General features: G+C 46.3%; 1 protein-coding gene and 1 non-coding gene across 2 annotated transcripts in view; both read left to right on the forward strand.

Annotated features, from left to right (window-relative positions):
- TNFRSF21 (TNF receptor superfamily member 21) overlaps positions 1-21,311 on the forward strand; it is a 62,355-nt gene extending 41,044 nt beyond the window's left edge. The window contains 3 exon segments of the mRNA XM_029072253.1: positions 2,515-2,780; positions 19,234-19,462; positions 20,030-21,311. Coding sequence (XP_028928086.1) covers positions 2,515-2,780; positions 19,234-19,462; positions 20,030-20,259 — 725 coding nt within the window. The 3' untranslated portion in view covers positions 20,260-21,311.
- Positions 21,312-23,305: 1,994 nt separating this feature from the next.
- Positions 23,306-23,443, forward strand: LOC114814405. The gene has a single exon (XR_003762203.1). It is a non-coding gene; the product is annotated as a small nucleolar RNA SNORA7 (small nucleolar RNA).
- The last annotated feature ends 682 nt before the right edge of the window (positions 23,444-24,125 follow it).

The raw sequence follows: 24,125 nt of genomic DNA on the forward strand, positions 1-24,125 counted from the left end.
ACAGTGCTCTGCACATAGTAAGCGCTCAATAAATACTATTGAATGAATGAATGAATGAAAAATGGACAATGGCTTCTAACACAAGATAATTTGCCACTTTGGCTAGTTGAACTGCATAAGTAGCATGTCCTAGTGGAAAGATCATGGGCCTGGAAGTCAGAGGACCTGATTCTGATCCTACCTCTGTCACTTGTCTGCTGTGAGACCTTGAGCAAGTCACCTTACTTCTCTAGATGTCAAGCTCTTTGTGGGCAGGGAGTGTGTCTACCAAGTATAACAATATTACACTCTCCCACGCACTTTGTACGGTGCTCTGCATAGAGTAACTGCTCAATAAAAACAATCGATTGATTCTCTGAGCCTCAGTTATCTCACCTATAAAATGGGGATTAAATCCTACTCCCTCCTACTTAGACTGTGAATCCCACGTGAGACAGAGGACTGTGTCCGACCTGATTATTTTGTATCTACCCCAGGCTCAGTACAGTGCTTGGCTCAGAGAAAGTAATTAACAAACACCGTTATCATTATTCCTGCGCTGGTATATAAGAAAACCCCACTTCATTATTTTAGGTTGGAAATCTTCTGGAATTTAGTAAAAATGAACTTAAACTTTGATTCCAGCTAAATGACTCACCCAAACAATCCCTAAACACCTGCTCAATTTTCAAAGTTGCCTCACTCGGGAAAAGGCCCAAGTCTTTCAGAAGTCCATTTTCTGGAACTCCTACTTTCTTCAGAGGTAAAATTGTAGAGGTCATAAAATTATGTACATGAAAACCAACAAGGAGCCAGTTTAGAAGTGCTTTTTATACCGGCAGTCAATTTGGTGTGGTGGTGAATTATTAATTGCTGCTTTCAACTCTACATTGCTGTAAGTGTCTGAGGTGCATCCCGACATCACGTACAAAATCTGGCCACGTTTCAACAGATTCCTTTAAAAACTGTGAGCCTTTTTAAAATTTTCTTAATAGGCCGCTCTGACTTCAGCAAAATACCAGTTTGAACGTCAGCTTTTCCATCACAGATCTCCCAGGCAGCTAGTGTGATTGTAAACCCTATTCATTCATTCATTCATTCATTCAATTGTATTTATTGAGCACTTACTGTTTGCAGAGCATTGTACTGAGCACTTGGGAAAGTACAATACAACAAGAAACAGTGAAATTCCTTCTAGAGGGGCAGAGACAGACATCAATGCAAATAAATAAAATTATAGATATGTATATAAGTGCCATGGGGCTGGGAGGGGGATGAGCAAAAGGAGCAAATCAGGGTGAGGCAGAAGGGAATGGGAGATGAGGAAAAGTGGGGCTTAGTCTGGGAAGGACTCTTGGAGGAGATGTGCCTTCAATAAGGCTTTGAAGATGGGGAGAGTAGTTGTCTGTCGGATTTGAGGAGGGAGGGCATTCCGGGCCGGAGGCAGGATCTAAGCTAGGGGTCAGCGGGAGAGACAGGCGACATGAAGGCAAAGAGATAAGGTTAGCACTAGAGGAGCGAAGTGTGTGGGCTGTGTTGTAGGGGAGAAGCGAGGTGAGGTGGGAGGGGGCAAGGTGATGGACAGCTTTAAAGCCAATGGTGAGGAGGTTTTTTTTGATATGGAGGTGGATGGGTAACCTGGAGTTTTTTGAGGAGGTGGGGGTGTCATGTCCTGAATGTTTTTGTAGAAAAATGTTTCAGGCAGCAGGGTGAAGTATGGACTAGAATGGGGAGAGACAGGAGGCTGGGTCCTTGAGAAGCATGATGGCCCAGTGGAAAGAGTACAGGCCTGGGAGTCAGAAGGACCTGATTCTGCCATTTGTCTACTGTGTGACCTTGGGAAAGTCACTTCACAGCTCTGTGCCTCAGTTACCTTAACTGTAAAATGAGGATAAAGATTGTTAGCCCTATGTGGGACAGGGACTCTGTCCAATCCAATCATCTTCTATCTACCCCAACACTTAGTACAGTGCCTGGCTCATTGTAAGTTCTTAATAAATCCCACAATTATTATTATTATTATTATTTTGGACAGGAAGCGTGTCTATCAACTCTGTTTTATTCTCCTAAGCACTTACTAAGGTGCTCTGCACAGAGTAAGTGCTCAACAAGCTTGTTGTGGGCAGAGACTGTTTCTTGTGGTGGTGTACTCTCCCAAGCATTTAGTACAGTGCTCTGCAAAGAATAAATGTTCAATAAATACGATTGAAAGAATGAACAAATTCCACTGATTGTTTCAAGAGTTAGTAAATGCTGGGCTAAATCCTGCTCTTCCTCCTATTTAGACTGCGAGCCCCAATGTGGGACCTGATTATCTTGTATCTACTTATTATTGTTATGAGGTACAGCTCTTATCAAGACCAAGCCACCCCCAAAGAAACCCAGCTGCCGGAAACACCCTAGGGACCAGCAGCTTCCTATCTGCAAGTCAATGAAGGAGACAGGAAGCATTCCTTCAGGAAGTGGTCGATCCTCTCAGGAATTGTCTTCAAAGCCTCTTTTTGAAAAAAGCCCTCTTCTTTGGTCTCTGATTAGGTATCGACATCCTGAAGCTCGTGGCAGCCCAGGTAGGGAGCCAGTGGAAGGATATCTATCAGTTCCTGTGCAATGCCAGTGAGCGGGAGGTGGCGGCCTTTTCCAACGGATACACGGCGGATCACGAGAGGGCCTACGCGGCCCTGAGGCACTGGACCATCCGAGGGCCGGAAGCCAGCCTCGCCCAGCTGATCAGCGCTCTTCGCCAGCACCGGCGCAACGATGTCGTGGAAAAGATCCGCGGGCTCATGGAAGACACAGCTCAGGTAATGGAGCCCTCACTCCCGCTCTTCCGCAGTGACGGCTTTCTTAATTCCCCTCTCCCCCATTTCGTTCAGTTCATTAAATTGCATCCATTGAGCACTTACTGGGTGCAAACACTTATCGCTCAATCGGTTGTGTCAATTTATTTCGGTAATTTCTATTAATGTCTGCTTTGCACTCTAGACTGTAAGCTCATTGTGGGCACGGGATGTATCTGTTTATAGGTATATTGTACTCTTCCAAACGCTTACTACAGGGTTGTGCACACAGCAAGCACTCAATAGAGCACTGTACTAAGTGCTTGGGAGAGTTCAATATAATAGAGCTGGTGAACACATTCCCCGTCCAAATTCGATGGATTGATTCAGTGGAACAAATTGACTCTTGCAGGATTTTGGGGTTTGGGCTCTTGTCTTGGAACCTCGAGCATGGTTGCTAGGTAGCCCCGGTGGTAGGAACCACTCCCGGAATCAGATATTGTCTTGGTTGTTGCTGTAGATAGTCTGAAAGGTATAGACAGCTGGACAACATTCCTGGGCTGTGGAGTTTTTATTTGATCCTGGTGCCACATTGCCACCACCCTCTGACATTCTCCCACAAGACACCATGACCTATTTGATTTGATTTTTCATCTTCCTTGTTTATCGTTGCATCATTAGACAATGGGGCATCTTATGAACCAAATTCAGTTGCATGTTACCAATGAAGATCTTTGTTTCCCAGTGCAAGCTGAAGGATTGCCTCAGATTTCATCAGTCTTCTTATCTGCTTCTGGTGCTTGAACTGACTGTACAAAGCAGTTTACAATTATTTGCGTGATTTCTTGAGCATGGTCATCTCTGTAGAACAACTCTAGAGCATTCTCTGAGACCCCTAGGCTTTTGAGTCAGAAGAGCATTAGCTCATACAATCGAGTAATACAATTGAGTTTGTAGTCCTGATCCCCGCCCTTGAGGAATTTACAAGCTAGGGTGGGAAGCGCTCTCTGAGTGCTTTCAGTTCCTTAGGTCAAAGCCAATGAAGATCAATAAGCAGTGGCTCCTAGTGGATAGAACATGGGCTTGGGCATTAAAAGGACGTGGGTTCTAATCCCATCACTGCCACTTGTCTACCATGTGACCGTGGGCGAGTCACTTCTCTGCGCTTCAGTTCCCTCATCTGCAAAAATGAAGATTCAATACTTGTGCTCCCTCTTGCTTAGAATGTGAGCCCATGTGGGACCTGATTACCTTGTATCTTCCTAGCGCTTAATAAAGTGCTTGTCATACAGTAAGCACTTAACAAATACCACAGTTATTATTTATCATCCCAGCGTTCAGTTTGTTAGCATCCTCCAGCTTGGGTGGTGTATAATAAAGCAATTTGGTTCTCGATGTGCTACACAACACGAGCTTATTGGCAATGGAAAATGGAGCCAGATACAAAGCACTCCAACCCCGTCAGAACCAACTACGATGTCAGTCGGTGGATCGATGATATTTGAGCGTCTACTGTGTGCACGGCTCTGTACACAAAGGAGAGTGTAAAACAACATTGTTTATATTCCTGATCCTTCCCTCAAGGAGCTTACAAGCTAGCGTGGGGAGAGCTCTCTTAGAGCAACTTTCGTTCCTTAGGTCATAGATGAAATAGACGAGTAAGTCAAGTTACTTCACTTCTCTGGACCTTAGTCACCTCATCTGTAAAATGGGGATTAAGACTGTGAGCCCTGTTTGTCATGAGGTCTGTGTCCAATCTGATTTACTTGTATTCATCCCGGGGTCTGGCACATAGTAAATGCTTAAATACTTCTTATTATTGTCACCAATAATTGCTTGTCTCTATGGGACAGGGACTGAAAACTGGATGATCTTGTATCTAACCCCAGAGCTTACTACAGTGTCTGGCACATAGTAAGCGCTGAACAAATACCATATTATTGTAATTGTTATTATCATTTGCATTTTCTCCTTACAGATAGGTAAAATGCACCCATCTGTAGAAGTAGCCATTCGGATCAGAATTTTCTAGGGGATGCAGAAGACCGAGCATTTCTAAGACTGTCCTAGTTGTCTTCACTGAGAGACTGTCAGGAGGAAAGAAGCACACCCTTTGACTTGCAGAGGAGCCAAAATCCAGGATGAAGGGATTCCATTGAGTGGACAAAGCACGCTATGTCTGCGTTCCCTTCTTATGGAACCATAATGCTTTTCACTTTTTAATTAAAGCTTTAGGATTCCCTGGTGTAAGTGATGAAGGGGGAAATGCAACAGACACGTGGCTCTTTGTTTCTCACAGGAAGCTGAAATGTCTTGCCAGCAGCAATTTAAGGCTTACCAGTTTCAAACAGGAGGGAAGCATTTGCTGTCTTGAATCTAGCTGAGGTTGATAGGACAGGAAAATCCCTCCTGAGAGTGGTAATAACCTTGACAAGAAGAGCATGGCCTAGTGGAAAGAGCATGGGCCTGGAAGTCAGAGGACCTGGGTTTTAATCCCAGCTCCACCTCTTGCCTCCTGTTTGACCTTGGGCAAATCACGTCACTTCTCTGTGCCTCAGTTCCCTCATAATAATAATTATTATATTTGTTAAACACATACTATGTGTCAGGCACTGTACTAAGTGCTGGAGTGGATACAAGCAAATTGCGTTGGACACAGTCCCTGTCCCACCTGAAGCTCACAGTCTCAATCTCCATTTTCCAGATGAGGTAACTGAGGCCCAGAGAAGTGAAATGATTTGCCCAGGGTCACACAGCAGACTAGTGGCAGAGCCAGGATTAGAACCCATGACCTTCTGACTCCCGGGCCTGTGCTCTACCCACTATGCCATGCTGCTACATCTATAAAATGAGGAAGAAGATGGTGAACCCTATGTGGTACCGGGACTGTCCAACCTGATTAACTAATTTCTACTCCAGCTCTTAGTTCATTGTGTGACACTTAGGAAGCAGTTAACAAATAGCATTTAGGAAAAAAAAGTCACAAGTTTCCTTGAGTTCTAGGTGAGCTAAATGAGGCCCAGTGAGGTGGAGAGACTTTTCTGGGCTTCTCAGCCAGCCAGTTGTTCCTCTAAGAAGATCCTTAACCAGGACTTAATCTTAGCGCTGCCCCACTCATCATAATAGTTGTGGTATGTTTTAAGTGCTTACTATGTGCCAGGTACTGGACTGAGCTCTGGGGTAGATACAAGCAAAGTGGGTTGGGGACAGTCCCTGTCCCATATGGGGCTCACAGTCTTAATCCCCATTTTACAGATGAGGGAATGGAGGCACAGAGAAGTGAACTGACTTGCCCAAGGTCACACTGCAGACATGTGGTGAAGCTGGGATTAGAACCCAGGTCCTGATGTCCAACCTCATGCTCTGTCCAATAGGCCGTACTGCTGTGTAGTCATGGCTAATAGCCAATGGCAGGTGCTGCCTCTGCACTCTCCGTCTCTGAAGACGTTTCTCCTCAGCTATTTTACCACTGCATCCCTTGTAACAGAGCAAAATAAAACTCTCACTGTTTCTTCACCTCTTCTGGAGATGCTACAGTTCCTTTATTCTTCTGTGTATGCAGCTTCATTGGCTCTTCTTTTCCTTTGCCATCAAAAATGATTATTGAATATTATTTTTTAATGGTATTTAAGTGCTTACTCTGTGTCAAACACTCTTCTAAGCGCTGGGGTAGGTACAAGTTAATTAGGTCGGACAGTCCCTCTCCCACATGGGGCTCACAGTCTAAGTAGGCGGGAGAACAGGCATTAATCCCCATTTTACAGTTGAGGAAACTGAGGCACAAAGAAGTTAAGTGACTTGCCCAATGTCACAAAGCAAGCGATTGCTGGGATTAGACTCCAGGTCCTCTGACTCTCAGGCCCGTGCTCTTTCCACTAGACCACGCTGGTTCCACTGTCTCTCTCAAAGCCAATTCCCTCATTTCTCAGGCAAAAATACTTTCTCCATGTTGTGACATCTCCCCTTTGAAAATGGAGGAAGTAGACAGTCTCGGACTGTCTAAGGGAACTGAAAGTCTGCCTGTCATTTAAAAGCACATTTCAAAGTCAGAAACTCAATTCCCTGAAAACTCAGACTCCAAAAAAGACTGTCTGTGTTAATGTTGGCTGATTATTTTGGTCAACCCTTAGCCTTCCAGTTAATGTTCACTGATTGAAGTGTGGATCATTCAACATCAGGATATCAATGGTTGTTCTTCTAGTCTGAGAAGCGGTTTGTTCGAATGTCATGGAGGAAGAAGACCGAGAAGGAGCGGTGGTTAGAGCTGGCTATAGTGGTGCTTTGTAATCACAGCCAACTGAGTGATGATTTCATAGGGTGAAGAGGGGAGAGAGAGTTGGGAGACCAAAGTAACTGGGAATAGAGATCAGGGAGATCAAGAAACATCATGGACTTGTGGAAAGAACATGGACCTGGGAGTCAAAGGACTTGGGTTCTAATCTCAAGTCTACCAATTGCTTGTGTATCCATGGGCAAGTCACTTAACTTCTCTGTGCTTCCATTTTCCTCATCTGTGGAATGAGGATTCCACCTGTGTTCTGTGGGCCCCAGATGGGACAGGGACTGTGTCTGACCCGATTAAGTAGTATCTACCTCAGGGCTTGCCACATAGTAAATTCTTAACAGATACCATAAAAATAAGGTCAAAGAGGGAATAAGTAGCACCTGGGCTTCATAAATGGCTTTAAGGACTTGATATTTTTACAGTGATTAGAAGTCAAATGCAGCCACCCACCTAATCACACAGCCCCACTGGCAGGACAATGAAAGCTCCAGGTGTTGGGCTCCGAAGCTGCTCACTTAACAATTTTCAGCCTAGCACCAATTGGGTCCAGACTTCTTGAGATTTAATAATTTGTTCATTTTGGATGGTTTTGTAGAAATGGGAACCGCACCATCTGGGATCTTTTGTGTGAGCCAGTACAGGTCGTAATTTATGCTAAACAAGTGGCTCAGGTAGGTAGAAATTGCTGCCTGACTCTGTAGAACTTTCTCCAGTTCTTTCTAAGGCAATAGCCACGAAGCATCACTTTTTTTTAAAGTTAAATTTCTACAAGAAAAATGGTATCCTACCACTCTCACTTTGGCAAAAACCCTCATGCATTACACTATGAATACGAGGGCAAGCCTCTTGTTCCAGGCTTATATAACGAATAGCTTTTTCATTCTGTCCAACAACTCTGACTGTAATTTAATTTAAATAGCCAAGCGACCTGCATTTTTCTCTGCCAGTTCTTGCTAATTGCCCAGTGTGCTGCAGTTTGCCTGTGCTCTAATCTCAGAGTTTTGCTGGGTCAGAGAAGAGAATCAGAAAGCATGATGCGTAATTATACCTAAACCAGATCCTGGCAGGCCGAGGCAGATTCTGGTCCCGGTGTGGGCCTGGGTGTTCTCCAAATTGTGGGAGGTGAGTGCATCCATTATGCGAAAAAGACTTTCAAAAAATAGGAAAAAGACAACTCTGGGGTCTTTAGTTAATGGTGGACATTTTCCTCTGTTGGACATGGGTGTTAAATTGAATCAAAATTCTTCCATCTGCTCAGCCACAGGACTGTTTCTCAGTTGTCCTTGATGACTCATAGCTGGCCCATTATGGAGGATTTGTGGGGACACTGACTGTCATGCCAGGCATCAAGAGCCTATCCTTTCTTACCTGGGACCTGATTATCTTATATCTACCACAACACTTAGTTCAGTGCTTAGCACAGTTATTATTATTATTATCTATGTTCATTAGTATTTATTGAGTGCTTACTATGTGCAAAGCACAGTACTAAAGGCTAAGTTGTACTCTCAAGCACTTAGTATAGTGCTCTGCACACGGTAAGTGCTCAATTAAAACCACTGATTGATCGATTGACCGCAGCATCAACTTTAAGGAAGTAACTTGTCTTGTTTTATGCCGTCGAGTCATTTCCAACCCATAGCGACACCACGGACGCATCTCTCCCCGAAATCCCAGATCTCCATCTGCAATCGATCTGGTACTGTATCTATAGAGTTTTCTTGGTAAAAGTGTGGAAGTGGTTTACCATTGCCGTCTTCCGTGCACTAAACTCCAGAATCCACCCTTGACCCTCTCCCATGCCTCTGCTGCCCAGCATGGGTGAGTTTTGATTCATAGCGGGTTGCGTTCTACTCGCTAGCCACTGCCCAAGCTAGGAATGGAATGGGTAGGCCTCTGAGACCCTTCCTCCCATAGATGAGACTGATAGAGTACTGAAAACTTTCCAGGTGTGACCCTGAGAGGCCTAAGAAAGTAACTACTAGAGTCAAAATCAGTATCACCAATAAGTCCTCCTCACTGTCAAATGGGAGAACGAGATTCCCAAGAACCAGGAAACTTGCTCTGTCCTATTTCCCTTTTTCAGTGTCGGGCCTGTGCTTCCTAGCAGTTTCTTCAATAAAGCAGCCCCCTGCATCCAACAGGGTGATATCACCAGAAGAACGTTCCTTACTTATATTCTGCCCATATGGGGGTGCTCAGGTAACATTTAACAGTGTTTTTTAGGCTGCCGTTCAGACCTTGGAATTAGACAAAGACTGCCCAGTGGAATCAGGGGATGAATTCAGGCAAGATTCTCCCAGGGGAATAAAAGCAAAGAATTGGATTCACTTTGGTCTGGTTAATAAGAGGTTCAAGGGCCCCTTAGGGAAGGAACTAGATATAGGGGACACTCCCACTGTCAACGAGAAATGGCCCTGTACATTCTTCCTCATCCCTTGTATCCAGTTCTGTGCCAGGCATGGGGTGTGCCAGGCCACGTTCACAAATGCCATGTTACCTCTGAGTGTATTGAAAGTCCCCTGGCACCATACTCTACCCTATCTGAGTAATGGGCATTTGTCCAAGTAAGATATGGTAATCCTACCCAGAACCGCTTTGTAAACCTCTCTATCTGTTGCCGAATTGTACATTCCAAGCGCTTAGTCCAGTGCTCTGCACATAGTAAGCGCTCAATAAATACTATGAAAAATTCCAATATCCAAAGGGACAAGAGTCGAATTTTCTTACAGTTCCCCTCGTCTCGCTGGTGCTAATTTCTCAAGTTATTTCCCGGTGACGTATTCGAGTAATCCCCTAGAGTGGAAGAAACAATGCATCTTCTATTTTGACGAGTGTAGTTCCATGCAGTTTTGCTGCATAGCAAGCCGCTGCTCAGCAGCTGCCTGAAGCAGCTGTCCAGGTCTACCAGTCTCACTGACACTCGCTACGTTAGCTGATTTCATCTAGTAAGTGTCTTGTGGCAAATGCCAGCTGTACATTTAGCTGTTATGGCTTCCCGAGACCTAATTTTTACCTCTCGGAATACATCGAATTACAGTAGGCTCTTTGTAAAGATTCTCATTGCTTCAGTGTTGGATGTTTACGGTGAGGTTGCTACTCAAGCTCAAGTTACCATTTCCCAGGATGTAACTGTTAAGTTTAGGGGAGGTTGGGGTGAGGGCCAGCATCATAGGATAATAGGATACAAGCGATGATTAGAACTCAGTTCTAATTCCGGCTCTGCCATTTGTCTGCTGTGTGACCCTGGGTAAGTCACTTAATTTCTCCGAGCCTCAGTTATCTCATCTTTAAAATGGGGACTAAGACTGTGAGCCCCAAGTAGGACGGGGATTGTCTCCAACCTGGTTACCGTATCTAACCCCAGAGCGTAGAACGGTACCTGGCACAAAGTAAGCGCCTAACGAGTGCTATTAAAAAAAAAAAAAGAACTGTGTCCAATCTGATTATCCCATGTCTGCCCCAGCCCTGTTCGTAATGTTTGGCACATAGTAAGTGGTTAATAAATGCTGTTATTGTCAGATGCCATAATTCAAAGAGTGAGTATAATTTTATATTCATCTTTAGGGAGATGAGTGACCTTAAAATCATTCTTTTGGGAGTCTAGAACTTTTTTGACGTTGCCTTAAAAAACTTTACATCGGAGAGAAACCTGTAGCCAGTGCCCAACTCCCTGAAATGTCGTCTGTACCTCCTATGGCTCAGATCCTGGAAACAAGTTTTCCATTTATCTACTTGGGGCCAAAACTACCTCTGCATAAGCCTGCTAACATCTTACAGCCTTTGGGCTTCGATGACTTGCCGGCGTCCTAAGAGGATAAAAAACAGTAGTGACTTTCCCTGGTGCTCCTTAATGAACGTGCTAAGACAAAAGCAAGTCTGGAGGAAGTCAGAGGTCAGGAGGACCACTCCCCGACAGAAATTCAGCCACCTTCAGTTATGAAAGGATATGTTCCTTTAATGTCTTTTCTGTGCCAGGAGCCACACAACTATGCATGCTTGGGGGCTTTGCGACCCCCTCAGAGGGGCCTGAGGTTTCCAAAATCAGAGAGGTGGCTTTCTCTGCCAAGAATGCTGAAATCAGAGATCTGGCTTTCTCCGCCCTGGTCAGACTTCCCCGTTTTGAGTAAGCTATTCGGTGAGTCAGCAGCACTGGGCTCTGCCTTCGATGTAAGCAGTCTGAGCTGTCTGCTGACATATCAGCAGACTTAGAGGTGCTCTCCTCACACTGGAACCAGCTGGTTTGTGCCGGCTGAAGCTGCTTTAGCCAGAGTCCTTGGTGTGTGTGTGTGGGGGGGGGGGCATTCCTGGGAATTCTATTGAAACAGGCCTTCTGCCTCGGTGGCTGTAGCTTTGGGCACCGGAATTTGAAATCAGCAGCCTCTTCTGCTCAGCTGGCTTTCTCTTTAGCATCTTGTGACATTTGGGGCCAGTTAAGAAAGGAAATATCTGGTCGAGAATTTGAGCAGAGAGGGGAAGATGGCTGAGGCACTGAGACATTCTGGGTAATAAATAGACAAACTTATTCTGGAGTCCTGAAAGTCAAACCCACGAGACTTCTCCCCCAAGCCCAGACTCATGACAAACAAATTGAAACCTCTTCTCCAGTTATTTTGTACCTTAAACATTTTTGCAGGTTCCCTTATATTGATCCACTGCCTACAGTCAGTTCTTCCTGCCTGTTTCAGGAAGTGCTAGAGTCCCTCAACTTGCCCCTGGCCACCCAGGCCTCAGTTTCCCCCTCCTTCTCACTGCCCCTCCACTCCCTTCAATCCCCACCTCCTCTGTCTTGGCTCCAGGAGACCCTTTGTGGCCCTTCTCAGAAAAACCCATTAGCAACAGCATCTAGCAGCAAACCAGTCTTTGTCCCTGCATTCAACGGTGCTGTTTCTACTTAAATAGCTATTATCTCCTATGGCTTCAGCAAGATCTCTTTAGAGAAATTCTAGCAGAACGAGAAAGTTTGGAAAGATGTTTTAGGGTCTGCTTGGCCGGGAGCTTTATCTTTAAAGGTTTGGGAGGAATGGCCTCTTTCTCCACAACTTGGGAGATTCTCCCCCCAGTGGAAAAGCCCAGTCTTATTCCTGTCAACTCAGGAAATGCCATTCTTGACAGAGGAGAGATAGCCTGGCAGTTTCCCTCATTCATTCCCAGTTCTAAAGGAGCTTTGTGGATGATGTTGGGTGAGTTGAATCGAATCAAAACCGGAAACCAAGGAGTTAAGGCCAAGGCCAGAGCCCCCATTCCTGGCAGTCTGTCAGCTTCAGCAGACTGCCAAACTTCCCATTAGACAGACCCGCCTGCTGCTGAAGAGGCAGGTTCAAAGTTCATTTTTAATAGCCCTTTGTGATGCACTTAATATTTGAAAAATTGAACCGGGAGCTCCAGATGAAATGGCTAAGAGATTGAAGTCTCCCTTGTATTGATCTGGGCTAGCCATGCCTGGCTACCCAGGGCTCACCTCGGGGATGAGGTGCGTTTGGGAGCCAAGGGGTCATGGAGACGGCCCTGGGCTTTCCATTCAGAGATGGGGCTCAGGCACTTTTGCAGCATTATCGGTGTCCTTTGTTGCATTTGTTTTAGCTTTTACTTGCGTGCTGGGGAAAGGTTCAGAGATATTGAATCTCACGCGTTCCCGGCTCACTGGGGGCTCACAGGCTAAGGTGGGGTCGGGGGGAGAAAACTAGTAAGAGACACACACAAGGAAAGAACAACGTGACACAGCAAAACCAATCAAGTACCACAACTCTGACGAGAGCCCCAGAGAGCTACTGATAAAGGAGTGGCTCCAGACTCTCCGCTACTCGGGAATAGATCAAAAGTCACAAATTCCTCAATTCCAGCAGGTTTTTTTTCAAATTGTATCTGTTAAATACTTACTATGGGCCAAGCACTGTACTAAGCGCTGGCTAGATACAGGGCAATGAGGATGAACACAGTCCCTGTCCTACACAGGAATCACAGTCTATAACTAGTTATAATGGATGTCATCATAAGCTTCTTGTTGACAGGGTACAGTCACTGAATTATTTTGGACTTCCCAAGTTCCCAGTAATAATAAATAATAATAATAATGATGGTGGTGGAATTTAAGCTTCTACTATGTGTCGAGCACTGTTCTAAGCGGTGGGGTAGTTACAAGCTAATCAGATTGGACAGAGGCCGTGTCCCACATAGGGTTTACAGATGAGGTAAGTGAGGCACAGAGAAGTGAAGTGACTTGCCCAAGGTCACACAGACAAGTGGCAGAGTCGGGTTTAGAACAAACATCCTTCTGACTCCCAGGCCCGGGCTCTACTCACTTCCTCATTACAGTGCTCCATTCCAAGTGAGCGCTCAATAGCTACTATTCCTCACGAGTGCTTCGTACAGTGCTCTGTGCAAAGTGAGCGCTCAATAAATGCCACTTATTGATACTACCATTATTACTGCAGCTCCTGCCTGCCTTGTGAGTACGAAGCAGGCTTTCTCTCCTCCTTTCCCCATGGTTAGGATAGGGGAAAGCTGTGTGTTCACCAAACAATCAGTAGTATTTATTGAGCGGCTACTGTGCGCAGAGCATTTATTACGTGTTTGGGAAAGTGCAATACAGGAGAGCTGGTAGATGCTATCCCTGCAGACAAGGGAGCTTAGGAGCTGATCAGACGCAGATGGAAGAGGAGTCACAAGCCTTGTGGCTGCAGCTTTAACGTCTCCCTGTCTCCCTGGTATCTGGTACAAGATGGCATTTATCTTTACGGTTTCCAAGCCCTGCCAGTTGGGTGAGCGCTTCTGTCCTTAAAGCACCTCCTTCTGTTCTCAATTTCATCTGAGTGACACATCAAGCCAGATGGGTGACCCACTGGCCTCATCTGAACCAAGAGTAGACTGAAAATAGTTCCGTAAGTTCACTGTGTTTCGTCAAACGGCAAACAACGCCACTCCTCTTCCCTGTCCATCATATTTATTGAGCGCTGACTATGTGTTGAGCACTGTACTAAGCCCTTGGGAGATTTCAATACAACAGGATCGACAGACTCGTATTCCCTGCCCACAATGTGCTTACAGTCAAGAGTGGGAAGCAGATATTAATGTAAATGAATTATTTATAATAGAATTTAAAGATAAGTAATGTACCTAAGTGCTGTGGTATTAAGGAGGAGGTGGATATCAAATGTCCAAAGGTCACAGATCCAAGTGCATAGATGGTGCAGAAGGCAGAGGGAGCCGGGGAAAAGAGGGTTTAATCAGAGAGGGCCTCTCAGAGGAGATGTGACTTCAATAAGGCTTTGAAAATGGGGAAAGTAGTGGTCTGGCGGATAAAGAATTCCCTAATAGAAATAATAATCATGGTATTTGTTAAGCATGTACTAGGTGCCAAGCACTGTATTAGGCACCAAGGTAGATACAAGAAAATTAGGTTGGACACAGTGCCTGTCCTACAAGGGACTCTCAGACTAACTGGGAGGGAGAATAAGTATTGAATCCCCATTTCATGGATGAGGAGACTAAGGCACAGAGCAGTTACATGAAGTTAAGAAGAAGCATGGCTTAATGGGTAAAGCCCGGGCCTGAGAGTTAGAAGGACCTGGGTTCTAGTCTTAGCTCTGCCACTTGTCTGCTGTGTGGCCTAGGACAAGTCACTTCACTTCTCTGTACATGTTACCTCGTCTGTAAAATGGAGACTAAGACTTTAAGCCCCATGTGAGATCGTGTCCAACCTGATTAGCTTGTATCTATCCGAGCGCTTAGAACAGTGCCTGTCACATAGTAAGCGCTTAACAGATACCATAAAAAAAAGACTGACCCAAGGTCACGGCGCCGGGATTAGAACCTAGGACCTCTGAATGCCAGGCCTGTGCTCTTTCCCCTAAGGAACGGCGGGACTCCTTTGTAGGATCCAACGGCTGAGTCAAAGACTGAGTAGGGGATGGTTTTCCTTCCCCGTACCCTCCGGTGAAAGGTGGTGATGCTGAGGCCTAGTGATTCACAGCTGGCCTGTTTCAGGACTGGGGGCTAAGCAGAAAATTCCGAGGAAAACCCAGACGAGAGCCTCTAGCATAGATGAGTCATGCCTGATGGTGAGGGGTCACTGAGGCGGCCAAGCTGGTAATTGGCTTGTCTGAAAACAGATCGTGTGGCCTTGTGGAGAGGTAAGTAGGTAATGCTATAATTGGAAAATCACTCTGGGGTAAACCTTAGTGGCAGAGACCGGTTGGGGGGAGGTTGTGGTGAGAAGGGAGGAGGAGGAGGTTCATCAGAATACCAACATCCCTTAGTGAAGCACTGCGGTCTAGGGGAAAGCACACGGACCTGGGGGTCAGAGGATAGGGGTTCGAATGCTGGCTCTGTCCCATGTCTGCTGCGGGACCTGGGTCAAGTAACTTTGCTTCCCTGGGCCTCAGTTACCTCATCTGGAAATGGAGATTAAGACCGAGAACCTCCTGTGGGACAGAGACTGTGTCCAACCTGATTACCTTGTACCAGTGCTTAGAACGGTACTTGGCACATAGTAAGTGCTTAACAGATGTCATCATTATTGCTTCTAGGAGTTGGTCAAAAGGCAGGTCCTGGGGCTAAGAGCACTGGATGGGGAGGGAGGGGGCTGTTCAGATCATCAATCAGTGGTATTTATTGAGCACTTACTTTGTGAGGAGCATTGTACTAAGCACTTGGGAGAGTACAACAGAGTGGGTAGACACATTTCCCGATGCAGCCTGTTTGCACAGCAGAGTGCAATTTCTCGCTCCTGCTGCTGCAATTACTGGTCTCGAGTTCCCGTTGCCAGCTGGGGCCAGATTAGTAGCTTGCCTCCCTCGCCGGGGATTTCCAGTAATGCGCTTGAGACGGTGCCCTTGGCCTCCGGCTCCTGTTTCCCCACTGTTGATCTCCAGGCAGTAGGGAGTGGTGTCTTGTCTTCCCCACGTCAGAGGGGCTTCTGGAAGAGATTCCTCCAGGGTGAGCTGCTGTGCCATAGCAGCTACCCGTCTACCAGTCCACTTTAATCCTAGAGGAGCTCCATTGATAGCCAGTAGAGGTAGGAGTGGAGAAGCAGAATAAGCAGTGTGGCCTAGCGGATAGAGCAAGGGGTCTGGGAGTCGGAAGGACTGGGGTTCCAATGCCGGCTCTACTACTTATCTGCTCTGTGTCCTTGGGCAAGTTACTTCACTTCTCTGGGCCTCAGTTACCTCATCTGTAAAAATGGGAATTAAGGCTAAGAGCTCTCGACGGGTCATGGATGACTATGTCTAACCTGATTAATTTCTATCCACTTAGTACGGTGCCTGGCACATAATGAGTACTTAACAGATACCATTATTTAAAATCAAACAAACAAAAAAACATTTAGCCAGTCATGGAGGAAAGCAGAGAGAGGAGAGAGAATTATTAGTATTCTTATTAGTTGGCTTGGAGCTAACTAGTCTTTTAATTAATAATAGTTGTATTTGTTAAGCTCTTCATTCTATTGTATAAATTGAGTGCTTACTGTGTGCAGAGGACTGAACCAGGCTCTTGGAAAGTACAATTCAGCAACAGAGACAATCTGTGCCCAACAATGGACTCACAAGCTCTTACTATGTGCCAAGCATAGAAGTAGATTGCAATCAGGCACAGTCTCCAACCAATGTGGGGATGTACAGCAGATTCTCTGAGCCATGGAGGAGAAGGCCTGCCGGGTTTAGGGTGAGGATAGGTGGAGACAAGAGCTAAGAGATTCTCTGTGGGAAAAAGGGGCACATCATTCTTGTTGCTTGGAGATCTGCACAAATCAATACTGCTGGTAGCCGTGACTCTTAGGGCAGGAATGTGTCCTGACTTTGGAGTGGGGGAGTGGAATCCATAGTTTGGGAAATGGCTGATCCTCATTTCTTTCTATTGTGGAGGCTGCCTGACTGGGTTCAGGAGAATATTGGTGGAATCATATGGCTTTGTTAGTCGGATGCTTACTGCTCTCTAACAAGAAAGGTACCGGCTGCGTCTATGACTTCACCTTTTGGTCTGCCACATTTGGCCAAAGTTCCCGGTGTTCACTGAGGCGTCTCACTGCCACTTGGGCTCTTGTTGGTGGCTGGAGAACACTGACCGGTTTAGATACTGCTGAATGTTCTAATCCGGCTGGAAAGAAAACAGCCTCCTTCCTCCTGAAATGTGCTGTTTTTGGTGTGTGTGACTGTGTGTCTTAAAAAAAAAAAAATGGAGCAAGAGTAAAAGTTTGAACTTGTGAACCAACAGGGAAAAATAAGGTGGGTATTTGTCAATTGGCACGTGATTTGTGGGTGGCAAATTTTCTGTTTTTGTTTATTAAAAGGACGAGAACACTGTCCTGCATTGAAGGTCTGAACTGGGTCTTATAATGTAAAGTTCCTGAGAACCCAAGTGCAGACAAATGGCCCTTTGTGATTTGGGTGAATAATAAATGGGTTTCGGCATGAATGACCGTGTGTGTGTTTCGTGGAGGAAGAGCCACGCGCCTAAGATTTGAACCAAAAAATATGCTTCTGCGGGGAAGGATTGGACTGGCTGGAAACACCTCTTATCGGAGTCTAAATCAAATTAGAACCACAGGGAAGAAAACATGGGACTCAGTTCGGTGTGGGTGGTGACAATAGTCATAATAATTGTGGTATTTGTTAAGTGCTTACCAGGTACTGTACTAAGTGCTGGGCTGAATATAAGCAAATCGAGTTGGACACGGTCCCTGTCCCGCATAGAGCTCACAGTCTTAATCCCCATTTTACAGAAAAGGTAACTGAGGCACAGAGAAGTGAAGTGACTTAATGTTGGTATTTGGTATTTGTTAAGCGCTCACTATGTGCCGAGCACTGTTCTAAGCGCTGGGGTAGATACAGGGTCATCAGGTTGTCCCACGTGAGGCTCCCAGTTAATCCCCATTTTCCAGATGAGGTAACTGAGGCACAGAGAAGTGAAGTGACTTGCCCACAGTCACACAGCTGACGAGTGGCAGAGCCGGGAGTCGAACTCATGACCTCTGACTCCGAAGCCCAGGCTCTTTTCCACCGAGCCTTGCTGCTTCCCAACCTGCTGCCCAAGGTTACACAGCAGATAAGTAGTGAAGCCTGAATTAGAACCCATGACCTTCTGACTCCCAAACCCAGGCTCTAATCACAACACTACACTGCTTCCCACGCTGGTAGAGCGAGCCTGGAGGGGGTGGGATGTTGTTGAAAGGTAGTGCCTTTCTTGGGGTACAATCTCCTACAGTCTCCTATAAGAATATCCTCAGCTCTAATCGTTCATTGAATCCTATTTCTCGAGTGTGTACTGTGTGCAGAGCACTGTACTAAAGAGCTTGGGAGAATACAACAATAAACAGACACAGTCCCTGCCCACAATGTGCTTACAGTCTAGAGGGCCTTGGAGAAACGTTTTGGTAAGTTTGGGCTGTTACTTGCCTGGGGAGTGCTCAATGGGACTGGGTTTCTAGGAGAATTGCAAGATAGAGCAATCCCAAAGCTCAAATTCATTCAATCAATTTATCGAATCCTTTCTGTGTGAAGAGCACTATACTAAATGCTTGGAAACATAATAAAACAAGAAACGGAAACATCCCCTGCTCGCAATGAGCTTACGGTATAGAGGGGGTGAGACAGACATTCATGCGCTTAGTACAGTGCTTTGAATGCAGTAAGCACTCAAGTAATAATAATAATGTTGGCATTTGTTAAGCGATTACTATGTGCTAAGCACTGTTCTAAGCGCTGGTGTAGACACAAGGGGATCAAGTTGTCCCATGTGGGGCTCACAGTCTTAATCCCCATTTTACTATTGAATGAACATTAGTATAAATAAATAAATTATACGTTCGCAAGCACTCAATAAATACGATTGACTGGCATTGCACCCGCTTGCTTCCTCTGAACATATTTCACATTCACAAACCAAAGCCACCTGAATTTTTCAAAAATCCAAAAGACCACACCTCAATCCCCGAGTCTATTTTGGGTGAAGCGAACATCTGGTACGGGCCCACAGGGAACCCACTTCATCTGTGATCTCCAGCATTTCAGGTGTGTTTGCTTTCCTGAGCTCAGCCAATTTCATAGGTTAACCTCAAAAGAAGTCCGGCCCTCTCAGAGAAGAGCAGGTCGCAGAATCTTTCCTCCTTCCCGTTTGATTTTTCCACCCAAGAGGAGGCAAGAGGCGCTTCCCAGCTGCGCACTGACATTTTCCTTTTTCCCTTTTCTCAAACAGCTGGAAGGGGACAAGCTGGCTCTGCCGACGAGCCCCGCTCCCCTCAGCCCTAGCCCCGTTCTCAGCCCCGGCCCGAAGGCCGACAACGTGGCGGCCCTGGCCGTGGACCCGTCCCCTCTGGACAAAAACAAGGGCTTCTTCGTCGACGAGTCGGAGCCCCTGCTGCGCTGCGACTCCACCTCCAGCGGGTCCTCGGCTCTGAGTCGGAACGGATCCTTTATTACCAAAGGTACTGGGGACAAACGGCCAAGCCCGGGAGGGTGGAGCCTCGGAGTCTGGGTGCTGACGACTCAACGCGGGCTAGTTATAATTAATAACGATAGTGGTATTTGTTATACCCTTACTATGTGCCATGCATTGTCCTAAGCACTGGGGTAGATGCAAGGTAATCCAGTTGGATACGGTCCATGTCCCACATGGGGCTTACCGTCTCAATCCCCGTTTTCCAGATAAGACACAAAGAAGTGAAGCATCTTGCCCAAAGTCACACAGCAAGCATGTGGCAGTGCCCATGTCCTCTGACTCCCAGGCCGTGTTTTATCCACTAGACCGTGTTGCTTTCCGAGTAGCATCCATCAAAGTCCCCAAGAGAGGACCCTCTGGAATCTCTGCCTCCAGTTCCTCCCTGTGGCACGACTGGCAGTGCATAGAACATGCCTGAAACCATTATTGGGGCACCACAACTCCTGGTGTGATGAAAGGGAATGAGACAGATGGAGAGAGATTCCTTAAAGGGATCCCCCCGCCTTCCCACGCGACCCTCTGGGTGTCTTAACAAGATGTTCTCTTGCCACAGAAAAGAAAGACACGGTTTTGCGTCAGGTGCGCCTGGACCCCTGCGACCTGCAACCCATCTTCGACGACATGCTCCACATCCTGAACCCGGATGAGCTCCACGTGATCGAAGAGATCCCACAGGCAGAGGACAAGCTGGACAGGCTCTTTGAGATTATCGGAGTAAAGAGCCAGGAAGCCAGCCAGGCCCTCCTGGACTCAGTCTACAGCCACCTCCCTGATCTCTTGTAAGACACCGAGGACTCCAGGGTCCCCCCCTCCGGTCTCTTGGGGCAGATGGCCCACACAGTTGAGGCAGGGTGGGGTTTTCGAGAGAATGCGGCCAGTATTTCCTGCAAGATTGGTTTCCCCTTTTCCTTGGACTGATTTGTGAGGAGAGGGATAAATGTGCAAAGCCTTTCCCAGGTTTCACTTTTCTTTCTTGCAGAAATCAAAGAGACCCTGTCTTTATTTCCCCGGGCCCACATTTTTGCATTTCCCAATGTCCCTTGCACTTTAAATTCCCATGAACTGACCATAATTCAGTGTGATTTCCTGCACTGGATTGGGATGTTCTGAAAAGGTTTGTTTTTTTTTTCAATTAAACATCATGTATGTCATTCCCATTTCAAGTCTGGGACTCTCTTGACTCCCTCTTGCCCTTTCTTCCGTTATTCCTCTTAATTTTCCAACATAGTGCTATTATTTTATTTTATTTTTCAATTTTCCTCCCAATGGAGAGATGCAAGACTCCCTACTTGCTTTTTCTTGTTACCTTTCTACAACATCCTATTTGCATAGTTCCCCTCTGTGGCCGGAATCCGTCTGGCCCTGTGGTTTATTGTACGGATTTCACCTGGACAATTTCACCTGGACAGTAACACCTAGAACCTTTGACATCACCCCTCCGGCCTTCATGATCTGAAAACGCCATCTTAGGGGCAGAGGAGTCACCAGATAGAGATCTTTTGACCTCACCAGGTATAGATCCACCAAGCCCCAGAAAGTCAACGCAGAGGCCTAATATTCCGAAATGTTCGAGCTATGCTTCTCAAAGCCATCTTGGGTTTTATACCTGTAAAAGCCGAGGGGTCAGCCGTTCCCTCCATTGCACTTCACTTTTATTCAGATGGCTGCAGCTTTTCGAACTCTCGTCTCCGATATATTTGCAACGATCATGCTCCCATTATGAACGCGGTCTGTAATGTGCAACGGGGCTGCCCTGGGAGGGAGTGGGACTGATATGGGAAAAAAGCCTTCAAGTATACTAATTTATTAATAAATATTAGGTGTTTGTTACTTGACTCTTTTGGTGGGTTAATCCTTCATGTTCTTACTTGATGAAGCCGCCCTCTGTCTGGGAGGTCTGTCTGTATTTTAACCTCCCTCCCCTCTCCCCCTACCGTTTATTCATTTAATCGTATTTATTGAATGCTTACTGTGTGCAAAGCACTATATTAAGCACTTGGAAGAGTACAGTATAACAATAAGCAGACACATTCCCTGCCCACGCAAGCTTACAATCTAGAGGGGGAGACAGATATTAAATAAACAAATCACCACCATCACTTTACAAGTATAAAGGCCCTGTTCCTGAGTTTAGAACAGTGCTCACTGCTTAGAAGAGTGTTTGGTGCATAGTCAGTATTTAACATTCACCAGAATCATTCGAATGAGTGTGTTATTGTTCTAGGCTGGAGAATGCATGTAGAAAATGGAAGTAAAGGCAGGCCAGGTCCCCAAGGTGTCTAAATCTGGAACAGGGGAAGGGAGAGGAGGAATACACATATGCACTCACATGCAGACATACAAGGAGCAATCCAGTGTGTGTGAGGAGGAAAGAAGCAATGTGACAGGAGATTTTAGAGTTTCAAATCTCTCCCAAGCGTTCTGTGCTCAGCATGCAGTCAGCACTCAGATAAAATTGATTGATTCTCCATATCCCTTCGGAGAATGAACTGATCTCCCCGGCCTCCTGCCATAACTAAAGGACATTTGCAGCTTCTGTTCCCTAATTCCTTTTGACTTGCCCACCTAATCGATGGGCTTGGGATCCTCGAAGGAAATTAGCCCCCACCTTTCTCAGAAACGATTAATGCTATTGTCGATGCAAAACATAGTGCCGTTTACCATCGTCTTTAAAACACTCAATCAGCTTGTCCCCTCCTGCTTCACCTCATTATTGCAGCCTAGCCCCTACACTTTGCTCCTCTAGCGCAGACTTGATCACTGTGCCCCGATCTCATCTATCTCACCGCTGACCCCTTTCTCATGTTTTCCTTCTGGCCTGGAACTCCCTCCCCATCAGTATATACTAGACCACCACTCTCCCCACCTTCAAAGCATTATTAAGGTCATATCTCCTCCAAGAGGCCTTCCCTGTTTAAACCCTTTTTTCCCCAGTTCCCTATCCCTTCTGCATCTATGGATTTGGATCTGTGACCTTTGGGTACTTGGTATTCAGCCCACCCTCAGCCCTACAGCAACTATGTACAAATATATAAATTACTTATATTAGCGTCTGTCTCCCTCTCTATACTGTAAGACTGTTGGGGGTAGAGAACAATGTCTACCAAATCTGGGCATGGCTCAGTGGAAAGAGCCTGGGCTTCGGAGTCAGAGGTCATGGGTTTGACTCCCAGCTCCGCCACTTGTCAGCTGACTGTGGGCAAGTCACTTCACTTCTCTGTGCCTCAGTTACCTCATCTGTAAAATGGGGATGAAGACTGTGAGCCTCACGTGGGACAACCTGATTACCCTGTATCTACCCCAGCACTTAGAACAGCGCTCTGCACACAGTACCTTAACCTGCGCTTAACAAATACCAACATCATTATTATTACTTTCCCAGGTGCTTAGTACACAGAGTTCTTGTGCTCACAGTAAGCACTCATAAATGTCATCGACTGCTAGCCTCAAAGAAGGAACCATTAAGAGGTAAGCCCAAGGCCTCATAAAACAGTACCTTCTCCGTTCCCCCCTGCCACACCCCAAAAAATGGAAGTTTGACCAGTGGAACTGGCTATATATAACTGGGACATTCCAGTTGTGAAAAGCAGCATGGCCTAGTGGACAGAGCACAGGCCTTGGACTCAGAAGAACCTGAGTTCTAATCCCTCATCTTCCACTTGTTTGCTGTGTGACCTTGGGCTAAACACTTCTCTGTGCTTCAATTAACTCATCTGTAAAATGGGGTTTAAGACTGTGAGCCCAATGTGGGACAGGGACAGTGTCCAACCTGATTAGCTTGTATCTACCTTAGTGCTTAGTACAGTACGATCAATAGTATTTATTGAGCAGCCTCTCAAGATGGTACCTGGATAGTTTCCAGTAATTTACCAGCCTCGGCTACAGGAGGGAGAGTCAAGCAGAGGTATATCCATTCCATTCCTACCTTGGGCAGTGGCTAGCGAGTGGAAGGCAATCTGCTACAAGTCAAAACTCACCTGTGCTGGCAGAAGTGATGTGGGAGAGAGTCAAGGGTGGAGACTCAAGTTTACTGCACGGAAGAAGGCAGTGGTAAGCAGCTTCCATATTTTTATCAAGAAAAGTTTTTGGATATACTACCAGAGAGATTGCAGATGGAGAGTGGGGTGGTCTGGGAGAGATGTGTCCATTGAGTCGCTATGGGTTGGAGATGACTCAACAGCACAAGACAAGACCACAGTTTGGCCTTCCTGAAACCGGAGGGACCTGACTCTCCATCAAGGAAGGAATGGCTATTGTGAATTTGAGGCAAAGCCCCCCCAATTCAACAGAGTGGGAGAGACCAAACCAGCCATGCCTGCGTTATCCAATGCATCTGCCCCCACAAAACCAGGCCCCTTTCTCCCCTCTCCATGCTCCCCCTCTCCCGGGAGGCAGGAGAATGCCAGGGCGCGTGGTTTCCCCGCCTGCTTTCTGACTTAATGTGGCTCTGCCACTTCTTGTTCTCAGAGTGGGATGCACATATCTGCTCTGGCCAAGTGCCGGTGAAGTTCTAAGTTTACTCCTTCCTGCTCTTCCTTTTTCTTTCACCTCTCCTGCCCCTTTGCTGACTGTCCTGCCCCACCCCCTAGATCTGAGGAGAAAGCAATTCAGAGGGTGGAACTGCTGCAATGACTAGTAGTCTCTTGCTT

This window comes from Ornithorhynchus anatinus, chromosome 9, assembly GCF_004115215.2.
Source record: "Ornithorhynchus anatinus isolate Pmale09 chromosome 9, mOrnAna1.pri.v4, whole genome shotgun sequence".
Lineage (NCBI taxonomy): Eukaryota > Metazoa > Chordata > Mammalia > Monotremata > Ornithorhynchidae > Ornithorhynchus > Ornithorhynchus anatinus.